This window comes from Channa argus, chromosome 14 (assembly GCF_033026475.1).
Source record: "Channa argus isolate prfri chromosome 14, Channa argus male v1.0, whole genome shotgun sequence".
Lineage (NCBI taxonomy): Eukaryota > Metazoa > Chordata > Actinopteri > Anabantiformes > Channidae > Channa > Channa argus.
The window spans coordinates 25,738,976-25,759,192 of record NC_090210.1 but is presented as its reverse complement, the minus strand read 5'-3'; the positions used below and the strand labels follow the sequence as shown (position 1 = coordinate 25,759,192).

General features: G+C 41.1%; 1 protein-coding gene across 1 annotated transcript; it reads left to right on the top strand.

The window, feature by feature from the left end:
* The first annotated feature begins 287 nt into the window (after positions 1-287).
* LOC137098488 (uncharacterized) lies at positions 288-19,080 on the top strand. The gene is made up of 8 exons (XM_067474746.1): positions 288-301; positions 1,154-1,161; positions 1,244-1,454; positions 1,796-1,829; positions 7,502-7,580; positions 7,664-7,968; positions 16,976-17,013; positions 18,909-19,080. Exons 1-8 carry the CDS (start codon positions 288-290, stop codon positions 19,078-19,080), a joined length of 861 nt encoding a protein of 286 aa, XP_067330847.1.
* The last annotated feature ends 1,137 nt before the right edge of the window (positions 19,081-20,217 follow it).

Below are 20,217 nucleotides of genomic sequence, written 5' to 3'. Positions count from 1 at the left end.
TTTGTATTAATCAAACCTTCACCAACACTGTTCTTTCTTAAATTTACACCAAAAGTACAACTTAGGACAGATAGGAAACTTTAGTTTGTATTTTTTTAGTTTAAGTGCATACAAAGTTATAGAAGTTATGTCTTTAAGGGTTTTTGGAATATTGGCAGTGAAGCTGAGCAGGTTTGGTAGCTTGTTTCACCATCGTGAGATCACTGAGCTGAAGAGCTTGCTTGGGATCTTATATGTGGTGATGGGACCACAAAGAGCTCAGTGGGAGAGAGGAACTGTAGACCTGGATGAGGGAGTTTAGGTAGGAAGGTGCTGATGTCGACCACTGTCTGAGAGTCAGATTTCTGAACCTGATGAAGCCGGTATAGAGATCTGTCTGACTGAGGACACACGTCACAATACTGTTGTGTCAATCAGTCTCTAGTGACTCCTGGCTTTGTCAAAAAACTGAAAATAAATAACATTTTATTTTTTTCCAATACAAACTGTAACCTTTACTGAGTTGTTCTCTTTGAGATATGTGCTTCCAAAAACATTTTTAAAGGGGCTCAGCCTACTGACCAATCAGTGAAGAGCAATGGTTTCTGTTTGATTAGTAAGTTTCTTAGTTTTACATTTATTCTAATTTGATAAGTACAACTACCTGAAAGCTGTGCAGAACGTAGTGGAGCGTAACGAATGAAGTAAAGTTGTTTCAAAACAGTAAGAGGAAGGACTGAGGAGAGCAGAGAGGACTGATTCAGAATCTCATGTCAGCAGTAAGTTAAGCTGCATGTTGTAGCTTTACCTTGATGACTGTCGGGTGGAAAACAGCAGTATCTGCAGCCAAAGATCATCTATATGAACTATCTGAGCTCAACTTTATCTACAAACTCCACTAAGTTACATGGATCTTATTATTCACTAACAGCGTACATTTACTTCCACCTGACACTGACACTAAAAGCTGCTACCAGTCAATAAACCAGGAAGAGGTGGAACAGAGAGAAGTGAAAATCCAGATCTAAGAGGAGACAGAAATTCAGGGAGGAGCTGAGCTGTTACTGATCTATAGAAGAGAGAAGATATTGTTGTTCAGCAGAACACACAGCCCAACCTGAACTTTGTTCAACATGCTTAATTAATTTCTATTTCCTCTACTGTTTCTTTTCAGTCTGACAGGTCTGTCAGAATATGCAGCACAACTTTATTTCTACTAACATGTGATGTGTTTTCTGAATCTGTTATGTTTCTTTTCCTTCAGGTGTCAGCTGTGAAAATCTGACTGCAGTCAACAATGAAGAGTTCACTTTAGAAAGCAGCAACGTTACTCTGTCCTATAAATACTCCAGACAAGCTGATGCCAGAGATTTTTTCTTCTGGTATCAACAACATTCAGGAAAACCACCACAGTTCCTCATCTCACACTCTGCATCAGGAGTTGGGCCATTGTTTTGTCAGGCCTCCCAGAGCTCGTACTAGAAGTCTTCAAATGGTCCAGAAGGCTGCAGCTAGAATTTTATTAATTAAATTCAGAAGATTTGACCATATTACACCTGTTTTAAATGGAAGTGCTCATTTACTAGTTATCTGATCTCCTTAAACCTTCTAATCCATATTGTCCTCATGGCTCATAGAATGCAGGGCCTGCATTAAATTTGGGGACATCCTGTCTGTCCCCAAATTTAAAAAGAAATCAACTGGCTACAGGGCCTTTTATTGTCTGTCCATTACACAGAAATAATGTCTGTCTGAACTGAACTTTGGATGTTAGAGAATCTCTCTTTCTCACTTTCTCTCTTTTTTTTTTTTCCAGGACTAATAGCTGGAGACACAATGTAAAAGATGAAGTCAGTGGGATAGAAGGACAATCTGTCAAACTCAAATGTCAGTATGAGACAACTTATACCGATATTTACCTTTATTGGTACAAACATCATTCTGACCTTCAGGCTCCTCAGTTTATTAATCCTATAGTAATTATCAGTACATCCCGGATAACTGATATGAATCCCAAACCTCAGATTCAACAACTGAACTGACCATAAAGACACTGACCCTGGCAGACACAGCTCTCTACTACTGTGCTCTGAGAAACACAGTGATACAAATGTAGAAGAGGCTGTACAAAAACCTGAACCCAGATATCTGACTCCTCTTCAAAGAGGAGGGAAATAGTTTTCAAACCACAGCTTGATATCAGAGGGATTCTGCTAATTCCTGCTTTCTCACAGTCACTGTGGTTCCAGCTGCTAATGAAACACTGGGGGAGGATTCACATGAGCAGAAAACCCACATCAGTCACAAACCAACTGTCAAAAAGTCACATGATCAGATCTTCATTCTCCGTTTACTTGTAATCAGAGGTAGCCAATGTACAAATTCTTTACTCCACTTAAAGTAGAAACTGCGAGTGAAATTTCCTACAAATGCAAAATGCCTGTTCATGGTGACAAAATGAACTTTGAACTCTGATTTCACACCTCTTTAGACCAGAGCTTCATCGGGAAGCTGTCCCAGCAGGGAACACAATTCAGTTCAACACAATTTTGGCGCTATATAAATAAAGTTGAATTGAATTGAAATTTGTATAGCAACAATTCACAACAGTCATCTCAAGGCACTTTACAGAATAAAGTCAAGACTATAAAGATGTATAGAGAGAACCCAACAATTCCACCTTGAACAAGCCATAGGCAACAGTGGAGAGGAAAAACTCCCTTTAAAAGAAACCTCCAGCAGAACCAGACTCAGGGTGAGCAGCCATCTGCCTTGACCGGTTGGGGTGAGTGGAAATTAGAGAGAGAAAAGAAAAGAGCAACAAAAGCATCAACAAAACATCGGGCAGGTTGATAGAACCAGTAGCTGCACGCTGGAAGACACACAGCTTCAAAGCCGGGGACACCTGCAGAAAGGGACAGTGAGAGGGGGACAGAGAAGGAGAAAGACAACTACGGGAGAAAAAACACAGAGTTAATGTCATACAGTGGTGACAATTGTGGGGTGAGAGGAGGAGAGAGGGACAAGAGGAGGGGGGTCCCCCAGCAGTCTAAGCCTATAGCAGCATAGCTATAACTAACTATATGCTTTATCAAAGAGGAAGGTTTTAAGCCGAGACTTAAAAGTAGAGAGTGTGTCTGCTTCCCGAATCTGAACTGGGAGCTGGTTCCACAGGAGAGGAGCTTGATAGCTAAAGGCTCTACCTCCCATTCTACCTTTGGAAATTCTGGGAACCACAAGTAGCCCTGCATTCTGAGAAGGAAGTGGTCTACTGGCATGATATGGTGCTATGAGGTCTTCTAAATATGATGGAGCCTGACCATTCAGAGCTTTATATGTAAGAACCAGGGTTTTAAATTCTATTCTAGATTTTATGGTAAGCCAATGGAGAGAAGCTAGTGATATAGGCGAAAGGGGTGGTGAATGTGCTTCCCTTTAGTCTCAGAGTGGAACTAAGTTTGCTCTCTCAAGTATGGCCTACTTGAATAATATATTTAGAATTTAAGTTAAACATAAAGATTTAAGTGTATTTACCTACATAATATTTCTTGTACTAATTGTATACACATATGTGGGGGAAAATAAGTTAATGGGAACATTGAATTGCGGCAGTTAATTTAACTGCCAAACAAACTGCAGATTAGTGGTTTTAAAATAATGGCACAAAAAAGGATTTTGGACTTTTTTGGGATTAAAACACCAGAAAAGAAAACTGCTTCAGAAAACAATTAGGACTCAACCCCAAATCTGTTTGGAGTTGAGACATGCAGTACCTCATTAACTCCAACTCCAAGTTCCTCCAGGGCAGAAATCGATTGGGATTCTCAGCTGGATCTGTCTAGGAGGATCGGTCACAGAAAACCAGGATGAAACTGTTAAACCAGTGACTGCTGGAATCAAAGATCCATGCCAGCCAAACTTAAGCTTTCCAGTGAGGAGATGTGGAAAATAGAAATTTTCAGGCGGTGGTTGCATTATGTTACCACTAAAGACTGTGTATTTTGCTTTGTCTGCAGCAAAGCCAGAAAGAGCAACAGCTAAATTTGCTCAACAAGAGACATCAGATATGCATTTGGAGTCATTAAGAGCATTAGCTTCACTTGGCAATAAACCAATCACAGCAATGCTCTCAGAAAAAGTGAAAATTCAAAATGAAATACTGGAAATACTTGCACATGCTGTTCAGAGAGAAATTGTGTCTGCAGCAAGAGCGCAAACTATGAAAGGGGGGATTTGTACGACCCAGAAAGGAGCAGAACAACACAGCAGTAGGAAGGCAACAACGGTTTACTGGGTGATATGTGTAACAAAAGGGGGGGTGGCTCAGAATAAGAGCATGTGGTGGAGGTGACTGGAAAGCAGTAAGGTGATCTGAAGAGGGACAATAGACAGAATAAGTTGTGGTAAAGGCACGGAATCTTTTTAAGAACAATAGATTGCTTACTAGTCAGGAAGAGATGTAGTAGTGCTGAAGCGAGAACCAAGGGTTGCAGTGTTAATGCCAGCAGGAGCCCAGGAAGAAGGAAAAGTAAAAGCAGCTGGAAATACCAGGGAGAAAAACCCTGGAGCAGACAAAGTAACAACTAAAATGACAAAGTAGCAAACAAACAGAAAGTATCAACTAAAAGGCCCAAAAATCCTCTTCTAACATCTATTCCAATCGAGTCTTGAGTCTGTATTCAAAGGTACAAAAGTCACTTACTGATCAGTGAGAGACAGGCGTCCTTCGGAAAACTGATATGCAAAACAAAAGTCATACATGGGAAAAACAACACAAACGCTCAGAAGGCAACACAAAACCAAAAACACAGCCAGAGCGAATAACTCGAGAGATATTTCACAATTCAGAGTACTTAGGTTCAACAGTGACTGGTTGCTCAGGAGATTGTGGCAGAGAGGAGCAGGTGAATTGAGACTGATTAGGAACCAGGAGAAAGAAAGAGACAAGAGGAAATCAGATCAGGGAGGAGAGACAGTGCTGATCACCAGGGCAACAGGAGCCAGCCTCACAGCTGTGACACAAACATTTTTTGCAGTGTGGTGGCAGACGTAAGGATGACAACAGATCAATATAGTTCACTCACGCATTTATTATTACAATATTTATTCACAAAGCATGGTTCACAAAACACCTGGCTCTCTGCAGAGAGTAAGGGTATGTGTCTATGTGTAAGCCAGAACCGAAGAACAGTCCTTCACCTCTGCTCAGACTTCTAGTCTCCAAAAACTCCCGTAATTGATCTCTGTCTTACATAAACAGCATATCCTGTTCTAGTCCATGTCAAGAATCTTCTCACACGTACTGTTTTTCAGTTAGTTGCTGGAAACTGTTTAATCTTGGGACAAACTGCAGGTTATCCTGACCGTTCTGTTGTTACTGACACACACACATTTCCCCTGTACATTGTAGTAGCAGTGTGCAAATAACATACATCAATATGCTGTGTAATACTGGAATATATGTCATCTATTACTAAGTAGCCACTGCTGATGGAGCTACTTGGTGGGTCCTTGGTTTTTACTTTGTCCCAGACACAACTGCTGAGACCATTGTTTCTTGAATCAAAGATGTATTTAGGTGCCTGAATTTGCCCATGGCTCAGCTTCAGGGTTTTTGCTTTGATGGTGCAAGTAACATGTCCGGGCATCTCACAGGAGCGAAGGCTAAACTGAGACCAGTGTCCCAGAGTAATGTATGTCCACTGCAGGAATCCTGTGCTCGATTTAATTCTTGAGAATCGAGAAAATGAAAAACATTATTCATGTCTCTTTTTATAGTGGATGTGGTTGTATGCAACTTATTATCATTGTCCCGACAAGATGGGCTGTTCGTACAAAAGCTGAGATGCTTCTCGTCATATTCTGTGCTTTTAGAGATGCTGAAAACACTTGAAAACAACAAAACAAATGGCAACAGACATCTTTAGATTATACCAGTACATGGAATAATCTATACATGCCTGTTCCACTGCAACCCAGCAAAACTCCATCCCATTTGTGGGATACACAGACACCACTGGACACTCCACCACCTTCAGGCTGTTAACAGTGGAGACTGATTTTATCAAGCAGCAGACTTCATAACATCAGAGCTGGACTGATGGTTTAATCAGCCTGGAACAAAAGCAGCTCAGAAGGAAAATAGTATAATAAATGCAGTGAGCGGTCAGTACTCTGGACAACATGACGTTGCCTCAAATCTTCCAACTCAGCTCAACTGCTTATGCAGCTCACACTTCTGGGTGATGTTGCCAAAGACAAGGGTTTATAAGCAACCATAGATGTGGCAGATTTTTTAGCTGGGCTACATCAACAAACTACAGCATTTTAGAAAATTGGAAAAGTTTGTAGAACTTTGTCTTAGCCTGCCTGTGTCTGTTGTGTCCTCTGAAAGATCATTCTCCACACTGAGGAGATTTTAACTTGGATAAGGAGAACAATGACTCAGAAAAGACTCATGTAGCAGGACATGGTCCTGCTGGATATTGAGCCTATAATGAAAATATTTGTGCAAAACCCACCAGAGCAAAAGGCCTTTAACTGGAACCTTCAGTTAAAGGTGAGGATTGTTGGTGGTTCCCACATTTGGAATGGACACGTGAGAATGCTTATTTAATACACTTAAACATTTTCTGTGCCGTAAGCAGTAACTGATAAGTAGTGGGCTTGACAAATTGTTGAACTTAACTTGTGTTATTTGACTGTTATACAATCATGTATGTGGTTGCTGTTGGATGTTGTGAGTTCAGGCTCTGATAAGCGATCTATATAGTTTGTATATAGTCTATATAGTTTTGTTTGAGGTCAGTGTTATTCTTTCTTACTCCGTGTGGCTTTATCATTAATTAATATCATTCATCATTAACATGAACAAATTGAAATATATCAGATAGATAAGATTTAAACAAACCTAGTGCAGTTGCTTTAACCCCAATTTCATGTTCCAGTGTCTGTAATAAAATGTTGTGATCAATGTTATCAAATTCAGCACTAAGATCTAACAGAACAAGTATAGAGACTAGTCCATTATCTGATGCCATGAGAAGATCGTTGGTGACTTTTACCAGTGCTGTTTCTGTACTATGATGAACTCTAAATCCTGACTGAAAGTCTTCATACAAATTATTCCTGTACAGGTGGTCACATAATTGCTTTGTTGTCGTCTGAGTGGACACAATATAAACATGAAGTTGGTGATGGACCAAACAGATGTTGAGGACCTGGAAGTAGCATCTGCCGATCTGTGAATACATTCAATCTTTATCCCTGAATTTGGACATGTGAGTATAATTGGGGTTTTTTTATAAGAAAGTAAATTTTGTTGGAACAGGCATCCAAACAACAGACTGTCAGACTAAAAGAGACATTACTGTGATTCAGTTCTCTGACATAATGAAGACATGGTGGCAGTTAATGTCAACTGAAAGTTAAAGGAAATGTAAGAAGTGAAACAACAAGAGGAGCCTGAGATTCAGGGAGGAGCTGAGATGTATCTGAGATACAGACTTCACGTTAAGCCCAGTACACATTCAGTGATACAGTTTTCACCATGCTCTCACTGCATTGTCTACTTTCTATACAGTTTCTTCTTATTTTAACAGGTATGTTAAACTGATCATTTCAAGTATATCTGATTTTCACTTCTTTCATGTATGTGGTTTAACATGATTTTCTCTCCATGTAGGAGTCAGCTGTGACAAACTTAATCCAATCAAGAAAGAAGAGTTCAGTTTAGAAGGAAGCAACATTACTCTGACCTACAAATATTCCAAAGCTGCAGTTTACACTGATTATTTCTTTTGGTATCGACAATATCCAGGAAAACCACCACAATTTCTTATCTCTCATTCTGGAACTGAACCAAATAAAACTGCAAAGGACTCTGGACTGTCTGTGAAAATGAGTGAAGATAAAACCCAAGTGGATCTGCAGATCTCCTCTGCTGCAGTATCTGACTCTGCTGTGTACTACTGTGCTGTGAGGCCCACAGTGACAGGAAACACCACAACTCTGTACAAAAAACCTTTGGAGCAAAGACAACACAATACTCCACAACATCCACTAGAGGGAGACACACACTGTTACACTCTGATGGTTTGTTAAAAGGTCACTAATGTTGTTTTGGTGCAATTTTATCTAGAAACCTAAAACTGATTCAAAGACAATGATCAATATTTACACTGGACATCCCAATTAAGATGTTGAGATGTTAATCTTTAAAATAACGTGTAATTTAAGTTTTAAGAAGATTTGACATTTTTAACTTTACAATTTTTTTTAATTGTGTTAGATGACGCTTTGTGTAGCTCATATAGTTGGGTCCAAAATATTGAAGCCCCTTCTTTGAAATGCCAAAAAGTAAAACTACATATTTAAATGGTAAATGGCAGCTTTTATCCAAAGCGTTTTACAAAGTTGCTTCTCATTCACCCATTCACACACCGATGGAGCACTAAGGTGCTCACCCGACCCACCGGGAGCAACTTGGAGGCCAGTGTCTTGCTCAAGGACACTTCGACAAGTAGCCAGGAGAGACCGGGAATCAAACCACTGACCCTGTGGTCCGTGGAGGACTGCCTCACCATCTGAGTTACAGCATAATGCACATCCAGTTTTTACAAATTTTCCTTCATCAGAAATTAAACATAATGTTTAAATAGTTTATGAAGATGCATAAAGACTTTTGCACTCATTTAATTTTCATTAATTTACTGCAACTCTTTGACCATTTTTGTTGTGATGATAAAAAACATTTGTACTGTAGCTGAGAGGGCATTACATATTATGTTGATCAACATTTATAAATGATTAAAAAATGATTTAAAAAGACGTTTAATGAATAAAATGAGGTTATACAAATCTTTGCAGCCAACTGTACCCGTCCAGACGAGCACACAGGGCTGGTTGGAAAACACTGGTGGAACATGCACAGGTTGGACACTCCTTAGAAAGCTTAGGCTTAGTGTAAACTACTGTAAGGACTAATGGTAACTTTCAAACTAACAACTAGGACTAAGGCAGGTACAGATTTATTGTTGTAGTATTTGTAGTATTTTCAGATCCTTTATAATCTGAATCCTTGACATGAAATCAGCTCTCACATCCTGAACCTCAGCCCATTTTTCTCCCATATCACTTTTAGATGTTAATGAGCTGATCAACACACCTTGTCTGATCACTGGGTCTATTGGTCCGTGTGCCTTTAAATTAATCAGTGGTTCCTTGATGTCTGGTCATGTGCCCACGTATTTTAAACATGCAACCAAGACCACAACTGTGGCAAGATCACTACATTTCCTGAGCATTTACTGTGATTTGATGTAAAACTTCATTTATTTATGATTGGAAATTATGTGTCACCCCTCCCCCCTTCACTCATATTTCTGGGAAAAGATGTCAGCTAAATCCTCTTTTATAAAATTAGGTAACCTAAAGCACAGAATTCAGGAGGGATGTAACCAAAGCAGTGTTAACTTTGTGAGTTTGTAGCGACAGGACGTGTATAGACAAATTTAGCATATGTAAAACAACGACAATACATAAAATTCACCTCTGCATTGGCCTTTGATATACTTATATATACTCTGTGTATCTGTCTCTTCACTTGGTCTCACTCTGCTTTAGTCTTGATATTGATTTGTCTCAACTCTTTAAAGTCTTGGTCACGTACACTAAGGTCTTGGTCATGACCAGGTCCTGGTAAAGATGGTCCTGACTACAACACTGTCTCTGATATAACTTTCTCCGTCTCTAATAGAAATTGTGCACCTCAGTGCACCTGCTCTTTATTGACAGATTAACAAGGATGAAACTGGGGTTTTGTGGTGCGTGTGTCTGTTTAGCAGAAAATTCTTCATTCTTTGGCATTTTTTAGATCCTCAGCCAGAAACCTTGGTGTCATTTTTGACAAGTCACTGACTCTGGATCAGAACGTAGTGTGTGAATCTCTTTACAAGCATTTTGTCACAGCTGATAAACTTTACAGTGTTTCCCAGTTATTGTTTAAATACAATAATGTTCTATTGATATATAATGAATGAACCTTTAACAGATACAATGATGTTCTCCAATGAGGAACAAAATAATGACATTACATTACAGTTTCATCTTTTTTTCCCAGAAGCACACACAAATATAATCAATATAATTAAATATATAATCCAAAGCTTCAGTGTTTACATTTTACATTACATTTAGTCATTTAGCAGACGCTTTTATCCAAAGCAACTTACAAGTGAGGTACAGTGTTGGTGGTTAGTAATTAGTAACAGGTTTTGACAAAATGGCTCAACATATGAATAAAATGTTACCAGACAACGTATTTTTGTCTGCAGCAAAATGTGTGGTTTTGTTTTCTGCTGTAATATGTGATCCTGCAGTACAATGTCCAGTTTGTGTGATTACAGCAATATTAAAGCATTTTATGGTTGTGATTAGACAGGTACAGGAGCTGGTTAGGGTCAGAGGAAGATCAACTGCTGGTGTAATGCAGAAAAATCCTTTTACACAAAACGTTTTTAATCACATCCACAATCTTTCTCTAACAGTAATTTCAGTGGTTTTCTTGCCTGAACCGACCCAGTCCTGCTAACAAAGGTACAGTTTTATTCAGCAATAAAATTGCATCGGAACATAATGATTAACAGGTTACATTCACTACAAGAAAATAATAATCACGTTTGCAGTTTAGTTCTACAAGAACGTAACTTTTAGGAGACAAGGTTGCTGAGGAAAGTTGGTCAGGGACCAGCTCCCCCCACGTCATTGACAGTCCCTGTTATTTCCCTTGTGTTTGTTGATTGGACCAATAGGAGGACTGAAGTTAACATGCACAATAAACTTGGACAGGATGGATATTGGTTTAGTGGACCTTACGCGTTGTGTATTTTCATATGAAGCTCAAAAAGAGGAGACAAAAAGGACAACTGCAAAAGACTCCTCTTATGACCAGTCCCAATTCTACATCACCCTCTGGTCTATCGGCAGTGGTACAAGTACCAAAGGTTTGGAATCATTGCTTTATGCAGATGGGTGACATCTACAGTAGAAAATAATCATCACAAAATCATCACGTGATCAATTTTCTTATAGTGTGACCTGACTTTGTCCAACAATGGAGAAACAATAATCATGTCTATGTATTAGCTGGTCCCACCCACCGAGTCCAAGTCAACCAATGAGATTGTTTGTGTCCAGAGCAGAAATGTTTGAGGAACTAAAAGCACAATCAGCTTGATGTTGAGGAGAAGGGCTGTGCAGCAGAGAGGCTGTTTAGTTTGTTCATTGTACTGCAGTGGAACAACATTGTTCATCTGCTGTCTGTTTGGCTTCAACTACTCCAAAGACATGTTGCTCTACCTCTTTCTCTCTTTGTCTCACTTTATAGGTCAGTTGGACAAACAATTATTGGCTCATTTCACCTGCTGGAACAGGATCAAATGTCTTCTCCTCTCAGCCTCATCAACAATGTTCATCTAATGGCTTCATTTTCTCTACTTTTTCCAGGACTAATAGCTGGAGACACAATCTCTCCTGAAGGTGATGAAGTCAGTGGGATAGAAGGACAATCTGTCAAGCTGAAATGTCAATATAAAACAACTTATACCAATATTTACCTTTATTGGTACAAACATCATTCTGACCTTCAGGCTCCTCAGTTTATTCTCTGGAAAGGAGCAAAATCCTAAAGTAATTATCAGTACATCCCTGATAATCGATGTGAATCCCAAACCTCAGATTCAACAACTGAACTGACCATAAAGACACTGACCCTGGCAGACACAGCTCTCTACTACTGTGCTCTACAAACACAGTGATACAAAGTGTAGAAGAGGCTGTACAAAAACCTGAACCCAGATATCTGACTCCTCTTCAAAGAGGAGGGAAGTGGTTTTCAAACCACAGCTTCATATCAGAGGGATTCTGCTAATTCCTGCTTTCTCACAGTCACTGTGGTTCCAGCTGCTAATGAAACCCACAAACAGGGAGGAGCAACACTGTCAAAGAGCAGAAGAGAAAAGAACTCCCACTGTCACATCCATTCAATATCTAACCCATACAGACCACAGATACTGTGTGGAAGATGCTCTCACTGCAGTACTGTGGAATTGTTCACTTTAGAAGGCAGCAACGTTCCTCTGTCCTATAAATACTCCAGACAAGCTGCAGCTGATGATTATTTCTTCTGGTATCGACAATATCCAGGAAAACCTCCAGAGTTCCTCATCTCTCATTCAGGAGCAGAAACACCAACATCAGATCTTGTCCCTATACTGTCTTTTAAAATGAACAAGGATAAAACTGCAGATCTCCTCTGCTGCAGTGTCTGACTCTGCTGCGTACTACTGTGCTGTGAGGCCCACAGTGACAGGAAACACCACAACTCTGTACAAAAACACAAGCTGACACACTGACAAGCTGCTGGAAGCCTTTTTTCCACACTGTTGAAGTGAACTTTCTCCCTCCACTAGAGGGCCACATTATCAAGTAGGCGCTTCTCTACTTCTGCAATGTGTTCAACCATTGTGTCAATAAGAACTTCTGCTGTGAAGAGAACAATTCTCACACTGAAGGTTGAACATCACACACTTTCTCCTGTTGATTTTCACCTGCTTGTACACATGGAACATTGGCTCTGGATTCTTCTTGCTGCTCTTTGCTGTGGTGAGATACAAACATTACATTTCCTTACATGTTTAAGGAATAACTGAAATACAGTTCTTTATTAAACATAAAAGTAGACAAGATCAATTTCAATAGCATTTTTTAACTCCTAAAAGCATGTAAGATTCTGAGTTTTAATTAGAAATTAAGATTTATTTTACGTATCTGACCAAGTCTGTGCATGTTCTGTTCTTCCCCAGAGTGTAAAGGAGAAGACAAAGTGATCCAGAGAAGAGGAGATGTTACTGCTGCTGAAGGAGACACTGTTACACTGGACTGTACATTTGAAAGCAGCAGCTTAACTTCAACTCTGTTCTGGTACAAACAAGAAGTTAATAATTTCCCAAAACTTTTGCTGCGACATTTTAGCTCAGACAAAGGACAAAATTCAGTAGGAAGATATATCACAGAAATCCAGAATAATACAGTTCCTCTGAAGATCCAGAAGCTTCATCTGTGTGACTCTGCTGTGTACTACTGTGCTCTGCAGCCCACAGTGACAGGAAACACAACTCTGTACAAAAACCTTTGGAGCAAAGACAACACAATACTCCACAACATCCACTAGAGGGAGACACACGCTGTTACACCAGGAGTCACCAACCTTTTTGAAACTGAGAGCTACTTCTTGGGTACCGATTAATGTGAAGGGCTACCAGTTTAATATGCACTTTTGAAATAACAAATTAGCTCAATTTACCGTTAATTATATGTTATTATTAATCTTCTTCTTTTACTTTCGGCTGCTCCCTTTCAGGAGTCGCCACAGCGAATCATGTGCCTCCATCTAACTCTATCCTCTGCATCCTCTTCACTCACACCAACTAACTTCATGTCCTCCCTCACTACATCCATAAATCTCCTCTTTGGTCTTCCTCTAGACCTCCTGCCTGGCAGCTCCAACCTCAGCATCCTTCTACCGATATAATCACAGTTTCTCCTCTGAACGTGTCCAAACCACCTCAATCTGGCCTCTCTGACTTTATCTCCAAAACATCTAACATGAGCTGTCCCTCTGATGTACTCATTCCTGATCCTGTCCATCCTCGTCACTCCCAAAGAGAACCTCAACATCTTAAGCTCTGCTACCTCCAGCTCTGCCTCCTGTCTTTTCTTCAGTGCCACTGTCTCTAAGCCGAACAACATTGCTGGTCTCACCACCGTCTTGAACACCTTTCCTTTCATTCTCGCTGATACTCTTTTATCACACAACACACCTGACACTTTTCTCCACCCGTTCCAACCTACCTGCACTCGCCTCTTCACCTCTTTTCCACACTCACCGTTGCTCTGAACCGTTGACCCTAAGTACTTAAAGTCCTGCACCTTCTTCACCTCTGCTCCCTGTAACCTCACCATTCCACCTGGGTCCCTCTCATTGACACACATGTATTCTGTCTTGCTGCGGCTAAGCTTCATTCCTCTGTTTTCCAGAGCAGACCTCCACCTCTCTAGATTTTCCTCCACCTGCTCCCTGCTCTCACTACAAATAACAATGTTATCAGCAAACATCATAGTCCAGGGAGATTCTTGTCTAACCTCATCTGTCAGTCTGTCCATCACCAGAGCAAACAAGAAGGGGCTCAAAGCCGATCCTTGATGCAGACCCACCTCCACCTTGAACTCCTCTGTCACACCTACAACACACCTCACCACTGTCTTACAGCTCTCATACATGTCCTGCACCACTCTAACATACTTCTCTGCCACTCCAGACGTCCTCATACAATACCACAGCTCCTCTCTCGGCACCCTGTCATACGCTTTTTCTAAATCTACGAAGACACAATGCAACTCCCCATGACCTTCTCTGTACTTCTCCATCAGCAGCAAATACTGCATCTGTTGTTCTCTTTCTAGGCATGAAACCATATTGCTGCTGACAAATGTTCACCTCTGCCCTTAGCTGAGCTTCCACTACTCTTTCCCACAACTTCATTGTGTGACTCATCAGCTTTATTCCTCTGTAGTTGCCACAGCTCTGCACATCTCCCTTGTTCTTAAAAATTGGTACCAGTACACTTTTCCTCCAGTCCTCTGGCATCCTCTCACTCTCCAAGATCTTGTTAAACAAACTAGTCAAAAACTCTACTGCCACCTCTCCTAGACACTTCCATACCTCCACAGGTATGTCATCAGGACCAACTGCCTTTCCGCTCTTCATCCTCTTCAATGTCCTCCTCACTTCACTCTTACTAATCTTTGCTACTTCCTGCTCCACACCAATCACCACTTCTACTCTTCGTTCCCTTTCATTTTCCTCGTTCATCAACTCTTCAAAGTACTCCTTCCATCTTCCCATCACACTCCTGGCACCTGTCAATACATTTCCATCCTTATCTTTAATCACCCTAACCTGCTGCACATCCTTTCCATCTCTATCTCTTTGTCTGGCCAACCTGTACAAATCCACCTCTCCCTCTTTAGTGTCCAACCTAGCATACAAGTCCTCATATGCTCTTTGTTTGGCCTTTGCCACCTCTATCTTCACCTTACGCTGTATCTCCCTGTACTCCTGTCTACTCTCTTCAGTCCTCTCAGTGTCCCACTTCTTCTTAGCTAACCTCTTTCTCTGTATACACTCCTGAACTTCCTCGTTCCACCACCAAGTCTCCTTGTCCGCTTTCCTCTTTCCAGATGACACACCGAGTACCCTCCTACCTGTCTCCCTGATCAAATTAGCTGTAGTAGTCCAGTCATCTGGAAGCACCTCCAAACCACCCAGAGTCTGTCTCAGCTCCTCTCTGAAAACTAAACAACATTCTTCCTTTTTCAACTTCCACCACTTTGTCCTCTGCTCTGCCTTAGTCCTCCTTATCTTCCTCACCACCAGTATCATTTTACACACCACCATCCTGTGTTGTCTGGCTACACTCTCCCCTACCAATGCTTTACAGTCACTGATCTCTTTCAGATTACAACGTCTACACAAGATGTAGTCTACCTGAGTGCTTCTCCCTCCGCTCTTGTACGTCACCCTATGTTCCTGCCTCTTCTGAAAGAAAGTGTTTACTACAGCCATTTCCATCCTCTTTGCAAAGTCAACCACCATCTGACCTTCTGCGTTCCTGTCCTGAACACCAAACCTGTCCATAACTGTCTCATCACCTCTGTTCCCTTCACCTACATGCCCATTGAAATCTGCACCAATGACAACTCTCTCACCTCTGGGGATGCTCTGCATCACTTCATCTAACTCACTCCAGAATTTCTCCTTCTCTTCTAACTCACATCCTACCTGTGGGGCATAACCACTCACAACATTGAACATCACCCCTTCAACTTCCAGCTTCAGACTCAACAACCTGTCTGATACTCTTTTCACCTCTAGAACATTCCTCACAAAATCCTCTTTCAATATAACTCCAACTCCATTTCTCTTCCTATCTGACCCATGGTAAAACAACTTAAACCCTGCTCCTAAGCTTCTAGCCTTGCTACCTTTCCACCTGGTCTCCTGGACACACAGTATGTCCACCTTCCTTCTCTGCATCATGTCGATCAACTCCCTAGCCTTCCCTGTCATAGTACCAACATTCAAAGTCCCTACTGTCAGTCCTACATTCTTAGCTTTCCTCTTCTCTCTCTGCCTACGAACACACCTTCCTCCTCTTCTTCTTCGTCTTCGACCAACAGTAGTCCAATTTCCACCGGTACCCTGTAGGTCAACAGCACTGGTGGCGGTCGTTGTTAACCCGGGCCCCGACCGATCCGGTATGGAAGTCTTTGTCACGATTCGCATGTTTGGTTTGGCATGTGTTTTACGTCGGATGCCCTTCCTGCCACAACCCTCTGCATTTATCCAGACTTGGGACTGGCACAAGAAGACACTGGCTTGTGCCCCCTTGCGGTTGCATTAATTATATGTTATTATTAATAATTAATTAGATTAATGATATTCATTTATGTGAAGACACGGATCATGTTAATGATTTCTCACCATAACTGTCACATGTGATTTAAAAAAGAATAGCAACAAAAAAATTTTAATGCAGCTCATTGGTAAGTGGCGTTATGGTGAACTATTTTTAGAACAGGCTCGCAGGCTACTCATGTGGTCCTCACGGGCTACCTGGTGCCCATTGGCACGATGTTGGTGACCCCTGTGTTACACTGTATCACTGAAGTGTTAGTTGTAATGACAACTCAACTACCTGCTTAGATCCATCCATCAAACATTTTCTGAAAATGAAAACATTTTTCATTACTTTTGTAGCTTTAAAGCTCAAACTGGTCCACACAAGACATTTTTGTCAGAGGACAAATATAAACACATCTTCATCCATGATTCCTTAAAGGCTTTGACAAAAACTGTGTTCCTCATGTTCTTCAGTCACATTATAGTCTAGACTCAGAGCTGCTGTTGAACAGGTAAATCCAATCTTCAGGACACAGGATGCACAACAGGAAGAGAAAAGAAACAATAAAAACAGTAAAACCTGCTGTATGCAGAGGCAGAAACCACTTCTGCAGTTTTAGAGTCTAATATTTATTTAGTTATCTTTGTCTTTCGGCGTATCCCATAAGTTCAGGGTTGCCACACAGGATCAATGACCATGTTGATTTGGCACATTTTTACGCCAGATGCCCCTCCTGATGCTACCCTCCCCTATTTTACTGGGCTTGGGACCAGCACTGCACGACTAGGAATGGGCATTTTGGGATTTAGTGTCTTGCCCAGGGACACTTTGACATGTGGTCGGGGAGAGCCATGGGCGACTGGCGCAGGAAGGTAGAGTGGTTGTCCACCAATCTCGCAGTTGTTGGTTCAATCCCTGGCTCCTCCAATCACATGTTGAAGTGTCCTTGAGACACTGAACCCCAACTTAGTTGCTCCCGGTGAGCGTTGGTCCCGGTGAGCGTTGGTCAGCTGCATAGCAGCTCCCTCATTGGTGTATGAGTGTGTGTGTGTTTGTGATTGTGAGTGTGAATGGGTGAATAAGAAGCAGTGTAAAGATTCAAGTTTTCAGGTTGTCCCGACTACTCTTGCTAATAAATTCCTCCCACTATGGTTATTTTCTGGTCCCACCCACTGAGTCCAAGTTGACCAATTAGATTGTTTGTGTGTTCAGAGCAGAAATGTTTGAGGAACTAAAAGCACAATAAGCTTGATGTTGAGGAGAAGGGCTGTGCAGCAGAGAGGCTGTTTAGTTTGTTCATTCTACTGCAGTGGAACAACATTGTTCATCTGCTGTCTGTTATCAGATGTTATCAGACCATCTGCTATCAGATGGATTCTGCTAATTCCGGCTTTCTCACAGTCACTGTGGTTCCAGCTGATAATGAAACATTGTGGGAGGATTCACATGAACAGCAAATCCACATCAGTCCAACAGTTAACTTCAGTTCTTCATACACATTGTAATCAGAGGTGGCAAATGTTTACACATTCTTTACTCAACTTTAAGTATAGACATGTATAAATACAGGGGCAAGAAAAAGTAAAAGCACCATTCACAATTTCCTGGTTTTCTGCATAAGTTGGTCATGAAATGTGACCTGATCTTCACCACAAAGATAAACAAGCATTTCTCAGTTAATAAAACATGATCTTTTTATGTCTTTACTGAACACACCCATTAAACATACAAAGTGATAGTGGAAATATTCATGGGTGCACTGGGCGTCTGATGTCACTAAACTGGAGTCAGCTGTTAGCAAACCTGGAGTCCAATCAATGAAACCAGAATGGAGGTGTAGTTTAGAACTAGCTTGAGTCATAAAACCACTCAAACAGTGTCAGTGTGCTATTCACAAGCAGCATCAGCTGATGTGACCCATGTCTCACAAAGAGATTTCAGAAGACCTACAATCAAGAGTTGTTGATTTGAATGTAGCTGAAGTGTCACAGAGTAATGTCAAGACTTTAGATATTCATCAGGAATCTGCTGAAAATAATGAGCATCAACTGGGCTTCAAGACCTCATAATAACAATGACAGTAGAACAAAGACAGAACTACTTCCACTGACCTTCTCCCTGTCAAGTTCTGAACATGTTCTACAGTGCATCCAAGATAATCACCAGTCATCTGCTCAACATCATGTGATGTTCTGAAAAGCTTTAACAACATGTAAATAGTCTGTGTCTGGACCCACGCAAGAGCGTGGACACACACTTGATCTGGTTTTATCATATGGAGGTTTGTGACGCAGTATTCTCAGATCATATGCCTGTGTTTTTTAAAATTTTCTTGCCTCGAAACATGGTTAAAAGTCGCGCTCCTGCTCAGCTGTCTCCTGTTATAACCCCTTCTGCCCTTTTCAGTCAGACCTATGTCACCCCTGAGTCCATGGGCAACTATACAGAGGAGCTCAGCACCTGCTTTCACTCTGCCTGCAAGACTGTATTGGATGTAGTGGCTCCACTTAAAACTAGGCAGCCTAAAGCCAAACCTGAGGCTTGGCTGAATGCTGAAACTCGGGCGGTGAGGCGGTAGAGCCCCATAGCTGAACGCAAGTGGGAAAAGGATAAACTACAAATGTCGTTTCAAATTTTTCTAGCCTCTGATTCTGGTGACTGTGTGGTCCTTGTACTACTCGATTTAACTGCTGCGTTTCATACAGTGGACCATGATATCTTAATCTCCCGCTTAGAACAGGTAAATTGGTTCAGGTCCTATTTAAAAGATCCATCTTTTAAATCTTTTAAAAGATCCATCATCCAACTAGATGACTTCAAGTCCTCTACTGCTCCTCTGTCCTTTGGGGTTCCACAAGGCTCTGTTTTAGACCCTATCCTCTTTTCTTTGTATTTGCTGCCCCTGGGCTCCATCCTTAGAAGACATCGCATTTCGTTTCACTGCTATGCTGATGACTGTCAGATCTATGTGGCGCTCAACAAGAAGGATGGCTTCTCTGTCAGTTCATTACTGGAATGTTTAGAGGACATTAAAGCCTGGATGGCTCTTAACTTTTTACATTTTAACGACTCAAAGACTGAGGTCATTGTGTTGGGAACTAACTCGTCTAGTGGGGCTGCCCCTGTAGACTTGGGACCCTTGGCTGAATATTCCAAATCTGAAATTATTAACCTTTAAAATGGATACTGACCTAAAGCTTGAAAGCCAGATCTGGTCTGTGTTAAGTCTAGTTTCTTTCAACTGAGGCAGCTGGCCATAGTCAAGCCCATTCTTACAACGCAGCACTTTGAAACCGTAATCCATGCCCTCGTTACCACCCAGCTGGATTACTGCAATGCACTTTATCTTGGCGTGAGTCAGTCTTCAATCTGTCGACTGCAGCTCGTCCAAAATGCTGCTGCACGTATTTTAACCGGGACTCGAAAGTATGAGCATATTTCTCCCATTTTATCTTCACTCCACCCATTTTGATTCAGTATGAGTTGACATTATTCTATTTGTTCATTGTATTATTCTGTCTTATTTATTGTTATCACACAATTTATGATATTGTTTACTTCTTATTTTATGTTTTTAACCTGTACAGCACTTTGGTCAACCTAGTTGTTTTAAAACGCTTAACAAATAAAGTTACAAGTTATAAGTCTCAGTAAGACTCCATCAATTAGGTCTTTATGGTAGAGTGGTTAGATGGAAGAGATTTCCTGTCATTTA